At 36.3% G+C, this 14382-nt stretch overlaps 1 protein-coding gene across 21 annotated transcripts in view; it reads right to left on the reverse strand.

Annotated features, from left to right (window-relative positions):
* Positions 1 to 14382, reverse strand: part of ARPP21 (cAMP regulated phosphoprotein 21) — a 159377-nt gene that overhangs the window by 69628 nt on the left and 75367 nt on the right. For 8 of the 21 annotated variants that reach the window (XM_064360168.1, XM_064360156.1, XM_064360158.1 and 5 more), the window contains 3 exons: positions 11800 to 11837; positions 9914 to 9973; positions 5673 to 5905 (listed from right to left, as the gene is read on the reverse strand). In XM_064360168.1, the coding sequence (XP_064216238.1) occupies positions 5673 to 5905; positions 9914 to 9973; positions 11800 to 11837 (331 nt within the window). Of the gene's footprint in view, positions 1 to 5672; positions 5906 to 9913; positions 9974 to 11799; positions 11838 to 14382 lie in introns of those variants that run through there. The other 13 variants (XM_064360170.1, XM_064360164.1, XM_064360171.1 and 10 more) reach the window with 8 other exon arrangements.

Here is a 14382-nt window from a genome sequence, read left to right on the forward strand (position 1 = left end):
TCTAAAATACGCCCTTAAATTAAACTGGAGATCTTTTAAAATAAGTGATAGGAATATAACATTTAAGTGCAGAGAAGAGGGGCATTTGGAGAGCATGATAATTTTGAGGAGAATCATAATATTTACTGGGCACTTAGTATGTGTAAGCACTTGAATAAACACTTAAATAATAACTGTTACTGCCTGTACAGAAACTGAAATATAAGAAAGTTAGGTAACTCAGGTCCGCTCATACAGCTAGATAATGGCAGAGCTGGAATTTGGTCCATGCAGACTTATCTATAGCTCAAGCTTTAACCATGACCCCACATTGCTTCTTGAAATTATACATATGCATGTACCATGACCTGTTACAAGCGTTCTGGTGTTCACAGTTGGGCATCTTTACTGCTTTCCCCGTGACTTGATGATTAATAATGATAGTTTTATGTCAATTCAGGATGTTCATCTACGTGGTTTAGAATGCTGATGGGGTTCTGAATAAGGCATGGGGAGAAAAATAAAAAAATGTAAAAAGAATATTGAAAATGCTAATAGAAGTTTTGAGACTATGTCACTGAAATTATGACTCTGTGATCATAGTCTCAATGCAGACTGTAGTGTTTGTTTTATGGATCTGCTGTGTATAATTTGATGCTATGTTACACATTTGACTCTAGAGTCAACAGCAACAACAAAACTCCTGTGCCCAGGTACTTAAGGTTATACAAACATAATTCAGCTCATCTCCAGACTGTGGGACTAGGCACGGAAGAAAGAGTTGGGGCCAAAGAAGTGCGTCCTAACTTGGATGTGAGCTGTAAGCTAGTGACGGTATGGGTGTGTGTGTTGGGAGGGGTGGGTTGATGCAGACAGACTGAAGTGTCATAATCAAATCCAAAGAGTAATTTAATTTTGGTTTTAGAAGGATGGCCATTAACCACTGATTTACAATATTATACCCTTCCCTCACCTGGGGGAACAGAAGCAGCATCAATAGGAGAAATGAGGAGGCAATGCAGATGATTTGATTCCACAGGTAAAGGGAAGGAAGAAAACCTGAATTTGGCTCAAATTCTCTGCACTTGATAAGATAAAAATAAAGTCAAACCTCTCCAAAAGGATGGCTCAGCAAGCAATAAGCATGCAGTCAGGATTTAGTAACTGGCCCTTCTGACTGGCTTATAACCAGCTTTGACCAGCATGTAAACATCAATCATGAAGGCCACGGAGAGCCATATTCCACACATAGCCAGGGTTGCTAAAGTCTGTGATAAAACACAAATGCTAATGATGGTGTTAAAAGGCACAGGATTAGAAGTGTTCAAATATTTTTTAAACAATGAAATTGATATTTGAGAACTTTTAAGATTTAGAATGCCTGAGAGTTAAAAGTATTTCTGGCTTCCTTTTTTAAGAGGTTTGATGATAACCATAACAAATATTTATACAGTATGCCTATGTGACAAGCACTGTGCTATTTTCTCTATGTGAATTGTCTAATCTAATTTTTACAGTAGTAACATTTTGAAGATGAGAACTGATCTTCAGATATGTTAAATAAATTTCCCAAAGCTCAGTGTGTGGTAGACTCTGAGCTCAAACCCAGGCAACCTGACTCCACGGATGGCTCTTTAAGCCTGTAGGTCATGTTCATCTTCTCTGCATTTAAGCAAGGCCCAGGTGGGGCCAGGGCCCTGACAAAGCCTGTGCCGAGTTCTAGGAGACACTAGATAGAAATTCCATGCTAGACACAGTGGGATGCTCAGAAACTGAAGCTGAACCCCAAGGGGTACACAGAGAGGAGAAAAAAGAAGACATCTGAGTGGCCAGGTGAGAGACTCAGGTGAACCCCCCCAGAGAAAAACAGAAAAACAAAAATGGAAAACATGACAAAAGATACAAAACGAGATCACAAGGCAAGACAAAATGAAAAACCAGGAGAGGACAGGGCAGAAGGGGAAGGGCATAGGCAGATTCCCTTGGAGCAGATGGAACTTTTCCCAGGGAGGAAGGATGCTGGGTTTAATTCTAGTTCTGCCACTTGCTAGCTGTGTTTTCTTCATGAAGTGACTACTTTAGACCTCAATATACTCTTGTAAAATATAAGGTACCAGACTAAATGGGGAGCAATGGGAAGGAAGATGACCTTAATGCTCCCCTCAGCTTGACCAAACTTTTCTCTGTTTTCTTAGACTAGGGTCTCCTCACCTCCCTTTCCTTAGAGCATTTATGCCCCTTTGAGATGTAAATCTCCTAGCCTTTGGCCACTTTTACAACCCAGGAAGAACTTTCTTAAGTACCTGAAAGCCATCCCTTTGAAATCTAATCATCATGAAAAATAGAGCCCCTATCTCTCAGTTTCTGTGGGAGGATAGGAGCCTAACTTTCACAGCACCAATTAGCAAACACATATAGCCTAATCACATCACTCAATTTCCTCCATAATGTCCTCCAAAATTTTACCACTCGATCGCCCAGTGATTGAAGGATCCTGCTTTTTGATTCAGTGTAATTCAATTCTCTCTCTAAAAAGAGAGATCATAGTCTTGATCCTTGTTGCAATAATAATGAATAAATTCTTTTTCCTGCACCATCTGGTACAGTTTTTCTTTTACAAGGACCACAAATCATAAATGTTTTATTTCTGAATTATATAATTTAAGAAAATATTTCCAGACTCAGGGGGGTCAGGGTTCAGTGGAATAACTTAAATTTTACAAGAAGGAAGAGAATACCCAGGATGTATTATATTAGTGTAGTAACAAAGATAGAGACAAAGAAGAGGAAATGGTAGAGACATGGGGTGTCTTGGATTGGATCAAAAAATACTCCAGGATGTATGCAAGGATGTGACAACAGCAAGAATAGCCTTGCATCCAGAAAACAACAAGCCAGAACACCTAAAGTTGTTAAAACAAACAAAAGGACGTCTTATTTCTTCAGAGCAGTTGTGTTTGAAATGTGGTTCCCAGACAAGCAGCATCGCATCAACTGGGAACTTATTGGAAATGCAAATTCTCAGGCCCTATCCCAGACCTAGGGGCTCAGAAACCCTAGATTGAGTGCTGCAATCTGGTATTTAAGGAATCCTTTGAGTGATTCTGATGGAGCTAAAGTTGAGAAACCCTGCTTTGAAAATCAAGATGGCAGAACAATGGTAGCAGCGTAGATAGGCCAATGGGGAAGAAATAGATGCCATACTCTTATTTCTCAACCACATTGCTCTTAACAAGAAACAGCTGAGGTTGCCGCGCAGCTATCATTCAACTGCTCTTGGTAAGGAGGATACAACAGCATCACCTGCCTCCAGGAATGTGTGCTGGGCATCTGGTAGGCAGCCAGGCCTCAAGAGAATGTGCTTGTACATTTGTACTGCGGTAATACGTTTCCTTCCAAAATGTCGGAAAACGTGTTTCCAACGTTGAAAAAGTCTCATCATTATCTATTTAAAGCTAGAATCTGTGTAATTAGAGGAGGAGAAGAGTAACTTAAATGTCACAACTCCAGACTTGGTTTCTAAAAGGTCATCAAAAAAAGTTTGCAATTCCACTGTGAACAATTAGGTAAAAAATGGAAAACTTGCGCTGTTCTGAAGCGCCATGACAGCAAAACTGACAGCTTTGCTTCATAAATCCATCTTGGGAAATTATAAGTTTGTTTTGACATCCTACCTTGATCTTCTTTAAGTTTTTATTCCCTTTCCATGCCTGCACTTTGACAAGCTTTCAAATGGAGACATTTAGATTAGAAGAAAAAAAAGTCTGAAGCACTTATAATCTCTAATCATTCTTCAAAGAACACGGCATTTTAACATTTTTGAAGTGTTTTAAATGTTTCCAAAGAGCTTTGCTTTGGAAGTGACTGGGGGCTGGTGCATGGAGAATGACTATTAATTTAAAAATCTTAAGAGCTCTTTTGGTGTGCTGGAATTTTTAAGTGCACCATTTAGTACTTGGTTTTCACATTTTAAGGAGATTTAAAACTATTAAACCTTTCTTAGTTTACGGGAGCTCAAGTGCACCACAGTGGATTTTCTTTACTTGAGTTGCTACAATAGTAGGATATGAGAACAATTAATTAGAGTAAGAAATCAAGAACTCACCAATTAGTGAATAAAAATTGCAGGAAGGCAGTGTGAGCCCATCTGAATCATACCAAGAAGTAGGGTGTGTGTATTATGTAGGGGCTGTAACTAAATGCTATTGATTTTCTCCTTATATAGAAAAACATGAGATAATTTTTAGGAGGAATTTGTCAACAACCTAATTATGTTAAACCATCAGCACATGAACTCAGATTTTGCATGGAGGGGTGGGACCCCTTGGCCCTAACAAAAGTGTAAAAGTTGATTGGGAAAATATCCACAGTCCAGGGCAGCCCGTGTCTAAACTCTTAATGGCCATTCTCCGTTCATCATCCCACTCCTGCCTTGGCCTCCCACTCACCTGTCACTTCAGGATCCTGAATGCTCCACCTGTACAATCTGACACCCAGAGCATACAACAGATTCAGAACTCTCAACGCCCCACCCCACCCAAACAAGTGTCAGGGAATTTGATTTTCCAGGGCAGAACCAAAACAAAGCAAAAACAATTACATAACAAAAATCACAAATTTCAGTTAATGGAACGCTAGTGAACGGTCATTTGTCTCCTCCCTGAGATTTTAGGAGGTATTTTAATTGTGAACATTTGAAAATAATTCAAAAACAATAGTAAATAATCTTTGGGAGACGAAGAGCTAGAAATGGCAGACCATGAGGGTATTTTGCAGACTCATGTAAGCACCATGGTATATGCTTCCATCAGTTTAAAGTTGTTTCAAGTTAATGGCTCTCCTAGATCTCTTATTATCACTCACCTTCCAGACCTTACATGCAAACTTGAACTACCTACCTCAGAATATCATTATTTGCTTCACTTTGCAAAAAAAAACACAAGCACTTGGTAACTTGGAAACTCTAAATCTCTCTGACACTCACTTGCCTTATCTGTAAAGTAGGGATAAAAACATTAAATGGCAATAATAAAAATGAATTAGAACTAGAGTTTATTGGGAGTTTATAACTTGCCAGATGTTAATCAAGTTGCTTTTTGTATACTGACTCTTTCAGTCTTCATAATATTTCTACAATATGGGTACTATTATTATTTCTATTTATCAGATGAAGAAAACAGAGGCACGCAACAGTTAAAAACCATGCCCAGGATCATACTAACAGCATCTCAATGCAAGAACGAAAGCTACTAATATTATAATTATCTTACAGTGTGTTTTTAAGGAATAATTCATATTACTAAATTTAAAAGCAATAGCAAACTTTTGCTAGTTTCTGTGATGCAGGTGCCATGGTAATCATTTTTATATAAGTAATGTAATTTAAACTTAAGTTTACTGAGTAAACTTAAATTAAGTAAGTAAACTCTAAGTCTACTGAGGTGGGTTTGGATGACATTATATAACTGCATTTTACAGATGAGAAAATTGAAGCTTGGAGAGGTTAATAACTTGACCTAGGCATATAGCTGGCAAGAGGCAGTAACCTATTTAAATTGTACCTTCTGACTTCCAGCTATCCCTGTAATTAATATCATCATTATCAGCCAACTCAAAGTCAGAGGGAATGGTGACCATATGGCTTGGATAGAATCCAAAAAATACCGCAGGACATAAACACATTCAGTACTAACTACCTGCTTTGGACAGCTTCCCGGTACTCCTGGTACTAGAAGTGCTGTCACCCCTGGTCAGCACCGTGATGCCCCCAAAACTCGCCGTCTTGGTCATGGCGGGCTTTAGATTGCGGTTGGAACTGTCGGAGTCTGTGCTGCTCCAGGCCCTTTGGTGGTCAGACCACTTGAGTTCATTTTCTGAGCTGCTCTGTCGACTCCCGGATGTTCTCCCTGAGCCATCTCTGTTGCCCCTGGAGCACAGCCACCAGAAAGATGCAAAGGGACAGGATTACCTTACTTGAATGGTGTGGTACAGAGCAAGCCTTTCTTTGGAAGAGGCAACCACACAAGACCCTTCCTGCCAACCATTTTCATTAAACCAGTTGCCTCTCAGTGTTACAAATACTTTGATGATACATAGACAGATAACACAGCACACATAACACACAGGGTACAAACAGAAAAACCAAACCTAAAAATGTCACATGATCCCTCTGTCAGTGAAGGAGAAACAACTAGAAAAACATGGTATAAAATGCAGTTGTTAATTTCTCTTGCAAAGAGAATAGGGAGATAAGTTCTCCTGACTCAAAGCAATAATCGATGAATGTTCAGAAGTAATTATGATCTTAAATGACTCTAAAAGTAACTCCCACCAAAGAAGACTTTATCTCTCTCTTTAGCACAAAATAATTGTCAATGGAAAAATGCACACATATCCAGAGAAGCTGTTAATTCATGTTCCAGCTTTATGAAATATGCATCTGAAATCACCAAGGCTTTGAGAGATAGCATAGAAATCACAGAAATTACTCTATTAACCTATGGTAAGAATTTTGTCCACTGAGTTTAACCTTCATGGTCAGAGGAAAGAGCCCTTTAATTCTCTTCACTTAGAAAAACTTTTGAAAGTAACAATAGTGTAAACACTATACACTGACACAAAACTTTCCAAAGGGAACAACGGAAATAACAAAAAAACCTCCCCAGGTGAAAGAACACATTGTTCAAACTTCAAATGGAAAAAGAGTAAATGTACTGGAAGAGATCCAATAACCACAAGTGACTTTTGAAGACCCTAGAGTATCTCTAAGAAATATGCAAAATTGCATGTATTTTATAGAGAAATTTGATGAAATTTGCATTTTCATTGGTTTCCAATCTGTCTAAAGCATAACTTTGTTAATATTTTAAAAGATCTTCTGAAGATAAAAATAATGCATCAGTAAAATACCTTAAAATTTTAATGGATTATAAATAAGTGAAGGGAACGTAAATCACGATCAGTAAATATAACACCTAATTCATATTAGCAATGTGACATATTTAAGCCTTGATTCAAATCTCACAGATGTGATTGGCAGCTTCATTGAAAAATATTTTAAAGACAACAATGTGCTGTTGAGATGTTTGAAGTGCACATATCTGATTGAAATACTCACCAACAAAATTGTACAGACAGTGCAGAGAAAATGTCAAGTGTTGCTTTAACTTTACTCACAAAACTTTTATTTCAGGAGAACGTAAGAAGGTAAATGGATACAAGAGATTAAAATGAAATAGCTGATTTGTGACAGAACTTTGTAAAGCAAAGGGAGGAAGGGGTACAGAATATTCACAAAACAAGCACTTTCGAGTGGAAGATTAGATGAAAATACTCAGCGCCCTGCCATCTTCTGTTAACGTTTCACAAACATTCTGTTCTCAGTACCACAGATGGCTGGTTTTAGAAATAAGAACCACTTGATGAAAACCAAGTTGTAGGTATGACCGACCAGACCTTCACCAATGACCAGGTGGCTTTATCTCTTAAACTCCTCTGAAATTCAAGAAAACCATGGGAGATAGAGTGGAGAAATAAATAGCCTTTTCAAGGGCTTGGTGTTCTATTTCTGATTGTCTTCTCTTTAAATCTCCAGATTCAGCTTCATTCTTCTCCCATATAATCTTGATTATGTTACCTATCTTTTACAAAGTCTAACAAAATCATTATTCAACAACTGTGAATGCACCAGAAATGTGACAATAATCTCATTTGCAGCTAATTTGAAATATTTATTACAGAAAAACACTGGCTTGACGATTTGGGAGTGGTGCTTAGCCTCAGAGTATCGGATGCATGAGATGGAAGCTCTCTGTATGAGGGTGATCCCTTGTTCCCATTACTAATTCTGCTTCAATTATCTCTTTAGCCACGACCTCTGCACCTCCGTGGCAGGAATCCAGACTTTCTCTAAATGCCAGTATGACTGAGCCTTTTGGGTAAAGAAGGTGGCTACCACTATTTCTGGGTGCGATTTACTGTGTTGTAGTCTACACCCTTCACCCTGGTAGAGCTATTTTTAGAGCTATAAGAAGTTCCTTTAGACTCATGCCACATCCCCTGGTCAATAAGGTAACCTAAGATGTATTTAACGTCTCTACCTCTACCTCACTAGCTCAAATCACAGTCCTAAACCATAATCTGTGCATTTTAAAAAGAAAGAGAAATTAAGTTGCTGATTTAGGGAATTAGCATTGAGATTCAAAAATAATGTTTAATTCTAATTTATGATTCCTAGGTATTTATACATTAAAACATATTTTGTATTTCTCTATTTTATACTGCACTATCATCTTAACAGTGGTGAAGTGAGGTCCAGTATTGAATTCCAAATTGTTTGGGTCTGGGGTAATAGGCACTGTAGGAAACCACACGCACAGGTGTATTTCCTTCCCTCCCAAGCCCAGTCTTGGTCCTCTCCTACTGGAATCCAGGAAGACAATAGTAATGAGATATCTGGTCACTGGAACTGGCCCTCTTATAAGTAACTAGGATTTGATCCCAAGATAGAGTTATAAAGCATATATTTTAAGCTCTGTTTCTGTGCTGATTAATATAACTGTAAATATTTATTTTCCTTTATGTCTAAATGTGTGGGGTTTTTTTTTGTTTGTTTTGGTTTTTGCACAGGTTAGGGATGATATACACATTGAACTGCTTTTACAATTGTGTGAATGGGTTTGTGTTAAGTTGCGTTCCCGAGTTTCTGCGCTTGGTGATTTTGGCGTGTGATGAAATTCTATTTGGGTTAAGTATGTGGTAGCTCTGTCTTGGGGCAGATTTGGGATTATGTATAACTAACTGGCCTCTAGGGGACAAGAACCCATGTTTTATCTATATCAGCCTAAACAAACTAGGTCATAATGTGTGAGTGCAGGACTAATGGTAAATTTTAGCTCTTCTCTGAGTTTTCAAAAGAAATGCAAGGTTATTTTCTTAAATCTTCAAGTGTGAAGAAGAAAATTAATTGTGTGATGATACATACAGAAGACGTCATAGACTGCATAGTTCAATATAGAAAAATGAAGGAAGTCCAAAAAGAAGCTTCTGTTTTTTGCTTCAAAGTGTAAGATAATAAATTAACTTTACTCATAATGAGTTCTAAAGTCCAGATTTATTGCAAAAATGTATTTTCTCAACATTCAATTCCTCTGCTATTCTTAGATTTTCTTTAAGTGGGTTAGAGTTTTGTTGTTGTTGTCATTCCTACAACAGAGATAAATCCTAATATTCATAAACACACTAACATGTTAAATACATATATTGGATACTAAGTATACTCATAGTACTGTGTACACTTTGCTCTACAATGGAAGTCCGATATACATTGAATAGAGCAGTGAGAAAATGGGTATGGTCCCTCTGTCTTCATAGAGCTTCTAGCCTAGTACAGAACTTTTTAAAAATTATCACTCTTTCCTCTTATCCCACACAGATTTTAATTTAAGTAGTTCATTATAATTGGAAGGAACCTCGTAGCTTTCTTTAGAAATAAAATTCACCCATGAAAACATACCGTTTGAAAAATTATAACAGATAAAATTAAAAATTAGTTATCCAAATATGGCTATCATTGATTCATTTTCCAGTATTGAGAATGTATGTACAGTTGATATCTTTCAGGGAGAATTTAAGTTATTCAGTGTAATTCACTGAAGTTAATCTGAGAAAGTTAAAGCAGTGTGCTACCAAAGTTAGCCTAGAAAAGCAGAAAACTAGAACCCTAAAGAATTGTACACAAAGTGATAGATTTCTGGTTCTATATCTCATACTACCAAATATAATTTAAATACTAGCTATGTAACAAGATTTACAAAGAGGTAACTAGACATTTTTTGAATGAACAGAAATATTTTACACGAGTACACTAGCATTTAACATTGATTCTACCACAAAATCTGAAAAGACACAGTTTAAGAAAGTAAACCATACCAACCGAAAGAGCTGTCTTTTCTTATAGGTTTCATTGCATATGTTACTGTCTTCCAAGGGCCTACTGGAAATGAAAAACATGATTTTTATGATATAAAATCTAAGGGTACTAAATGCCCTATGTTAAATGGATGTGCACTCTACTATTGCACACCTTTCTTGTAAATCAATCCACCCAACCTTTTATTTACATGATGTTGAATTTTGCCATAATGAATTAATGGCAGTAAAATAGGATTAAGATTTCTATGCTAGGATTAAGGCACTGATGCTAGGTAAGGGGGAAAGAAGAAAAGAGGAAGTAGAGGGAATAGAAGAGGAGAAGTGAATAAAAGAGATTGATATAATAGAGATTTAATTAAATATATTAGTTGTGATTTTTAGGGTAATATATTAAAACTATTCTTTATATTTTGGCATAATGAAATATTGGCATTCCAGAGGCAGGTATTCAAGAAATATATTTATATTTGGAAGGAAGGCACTTAAATAGATTTTTGGTTTTGGGAACCATCAAGACCTGTTAATGTATGCAGTGTATATACGTGACCAATTATTGTAATGTTGAATATAATCCAACTTACGTATAAAGGACACTTAAGTGTAAAGGAATAAGATTAGGGAAAATGATTGGCTAGAAGACTAGAGAATAAGGTTTCCCATGAATCTGAATTGTACGTGCTCACTTAATTTTTTTGGCAAAGATAGAGAATTTTGGAATCCTTTAGAATCAACTGCAAGATGTCAATGCTTATGGATTCTTGGTTTTACTGTAAATAGGGAATATTTGTCTAAATATACATGGACTTTGAAGTTGTTTTTGAATCCCATTTATGAGTTTCTCAATTTTATTTCTTCTTTTAAAAGAGGTTATTCCACTAAGGGGTTTAATCATGTTTCTTGAAGATTTCCAAATGCAAATATGAATGATGCAAAATTTTAAGCCAATCATCTGTAATGCCTAGCTTAAATCTCTGAGTACTAGCATTTAATCAAACAGTCTCCATTTTAATCAATGGTATAGGAATGCCCATTAAGCAAACCACTGAAATAAAATTAACCACCACTTTATTTATATATACCATATTTTCAGATCAAGGTACCCATTTTGATGCCTCTTAAATGTGATTAGTGCAGTTAATGTGGATTCCTTAATTTGCCCTGAGTATTTGCAATTAAATCAATTGGGGTATTTTAATATATGTGTCAATTTAAGAATGATTTTTGAAGGGTGTATATACATTTGAAAACTTTTTGCTCTTATCTCCAAGATTCTTTATAAATTTTATAACTCATTAATTTCATAACAACTACCTCCCCCTACTAACTCCTATGCCAGGTACACTGCTAAATCTAGGCCAGTTTAGATAATGTTTTCAAGGCCAAGTCTTTTATGAAGACTAATAGATTATTTAGAATTAAAAAAATCTGAAATAGTATTATTCCAATTATTATTTGTGCAGCTATATATTATTATGGGGCACAAGAAGTGGCCAATAATACCAAATATATGCATGCTTCTAGCAGACTACCAAATAAGCCAATGAAACTGCAACTTCCTGTGATGTCTCAATATTTATTATTCTTAATGCCTGGTGAAGGTAATAGGAATTACACCTTTGCAAACACCAGAAATTGAGACTTTAAATAAGAAAAATGTTTACAATTCTGCTTGGAATTAACAGAGACATTTTTTCCAAATTAGGTAATTTTTAGATGTGTTAAATAACATATATGTGTGAATATATATGTGTGTACACATAGATATATGTATTTGCTAATACATATATTCAAGCACACACATACATAGCATATATATTTATGAATATACAGGACACACATGACAGACGTTGTTCCTCTAAAGACATGAAAAAGTAAATTTTATTTTACCTGTTTTCCACAAAAAGGCTTTCCTGGGAGCAAACTGACTGAAAAATAAAAAAAGGCATTGGATCAGACGTTCTGGATATGCTGAGGGATCCCAAATACTTGCCTGATTTTAAAACTAATTTTCCCCCATAGGGGAAAAGAATAAAAAAAAATATGTACAGAAGATAGAAATAAAAAAGGCAAAAGGTAGGTTAGGATTAGAAAAGTAAATAATCTCATGCGGCATAGGATATGTTTCCTTCAGAGCATCTCCAGGTTTTAGATTTAGTCTGTTTGGCATGGAGATCAGAAGAAGAGAAATGTGAATGAGACTGCTGGAGAAACGTGTGGCCGTCGGATTCTGAGCTAGTGGTTTCTTCTGGAGCTGCACAGGTGCAGCCACCAACAAAAGCCGAGGAAAAGGGTTCAAATCAAGGCAAAGCATGCAAACTCCATACGATCCACCTAAGAATGGGAGAGCCATAAAGCCACATTCCTGAAATTATTACCTGGTATGGACAAACTCTCATGAGAGAAAGAGATTGACTGCAAGACTCTCAACATTGAAGAAATGCCATCAGTTATTAATTTTAAGTAAGAGGGGAAGGGCAGAAGAGAAGTGAAGATGAAAATAAGCTAATTTAAAAAAATCAAGCTCCATCTAATATTTCCCAGTTTTTCACATAGAAAAATCAATGACTTTCTTCTTAGCTTCTATTCACCGAGCATTCATTTCTTTCTTATCTTGTGTTTAATGCACAATGTAGGGAGGATAAAATTCCATTACCATTGCATGCTGAGGAAACGTGGATCAAATTAAACTTAAACAAATAGAAAAGAGAAGTCTACTACGACACGACGCTGTGGTCTATAACAGGGTGATTGTATTTAGGAAGTAACACAAAACCATTGCCACAGTACTTAAGTTTTTAAACATAAATAAATACACATCTTGTTATATGCATAGATTTTCAAAATGATGAATAAATGACTTATTAAAGGGATAAGTAGAGACTTAACAGGTCAATTTTAAGATAAAACTAAAGAAGTAATAATAAACTTTTAATAGCCAATTATTGACTTAAAAGATCCTGCTAACGTAACCTGAAAGGCAAGCAGAATATTGGTTTCTATTTTCATTTTGCTAGAGAAATAATTTCCTTCCACTAAGCCAAAGGGCTAGATTTAGGCACGGTGTTTCCCTCAGTGTTGTGAGAATTTCAGTGACGGCATCTCTAAGGTTTATGCTTAACCTTTCTGCGCTTAATGTGCATCCTGAATTTCAAGTGTGTAAAAACTTTAACAAAAAGCAAGAAGAGCCAATAAAAAGACAAAGCTTTTCAGAAAATATCTTTTTAAAAAAACTTGACATATATATATCAAGTTTTTTCCTTTCATATACATATATGAAAGGAAAACAAACATAAATGATGAGCCATTGACATTCCTATGAAGGGCTCTTTGCAGTACACTGAATATCCTAACTTCTTTTATTTCCTTGAATTTGGTTTTACTATTGGCTGGAGTCAAGTTAATGGTATGTAAAAGAAAGTGAGGTTAGCTCAGATACACATTAGGAGTTCATACGTTGCTACTTCTCACCTCTACTAGTTGGAAAGAGGTTGATTTTGTTTATAATGTTTTGTATGGTTATTGGAATTATTGAGACTCTATTTTTCTGAAGGAGTTAATTAAAGATATAGTGACCTCTTCAGATCGAATGTAATAGCATTTGGGGGAAAGTTAAGAACCCCAAACTCTGTATTAAAAAGTAATACACCAGCAAGTCAAGATACCTTGCCCAAGCTGGAGTGGTGGCTCACACTTGTAATCCCAGCACGTTGGGGAGGCCAAGGCAGGCAGATCGTTTGACCTCAAGAGTTCAAGACCAGCCTGGGCAACATGGTGAAACCCTGTCTCTACAAAAAATACAAAAATTAGTGGGGCATAGTGGTGCACATCTGTGGTTCCAGCTATCGGTAGACTGAGGTGGGAGAATCACTTGAGCCTAGAATCCAGAGGTTGCAGTGAGCTGAGATCACACCACTGCACTCCAACCTAGGCAACAGAGACCTTGTCTCAAAAAAAAAAAAAAAAAAATAGGTTGCCCAATAACATCGCAAGTATTTTTCAGATTTCTTTGGAAAGTTCCTAAAATATTATTATCTCATTATCCTCTCAAATACATTTTTATAAATAAGATAGAGACAGTTATGGGCTAAGATTCAGTAGCTGATGAAAATAAACTTTTTTTAAAAAGTAGTATTAATAACTTGCAAATTTTAATAGCAGAGAAAGATAAAATTGTCACAGTAATTAAATGCAACATTCAAAGCTGTCACTTATATGCATTCTCGGATATAAAAGGCTTGTTTCATTTTAAAAGAGGAAAAATGATTTTGCTTAATGGGTTATAGAGTTCTCACCCACATCCCACCCTCAACTCTCGTGGCACCACATGCCCTTATCACCCATTCCCACTGAAGAGGAGCCCTAGTACACGCTAGGAGGACCACAGATGAACTCTTCACTGAATCCCTATTTATAGACAAATAAATATCTTTCAGAAATTACTCTCCAGGCAAAACATACCTTCTCAAGTAC

Source organism: Aotus nancymaae, unplaced genomic scaffold (genome assembly GCF_030222135.1).
Source record: "Aotus nancymaae isolate 86718 unplaced genomic scaffold, 86718_ANA_hifiasm-v0.15.2.pri h1tg000038l, whole genome shotgun sequence".
Taxonomy (NCBI): domain Eukaryota; kingdom Metazoa; phylum Chordata; class Mammalia; order Primates; family Aotidae; genus Aotus; species Aotus nancymaae.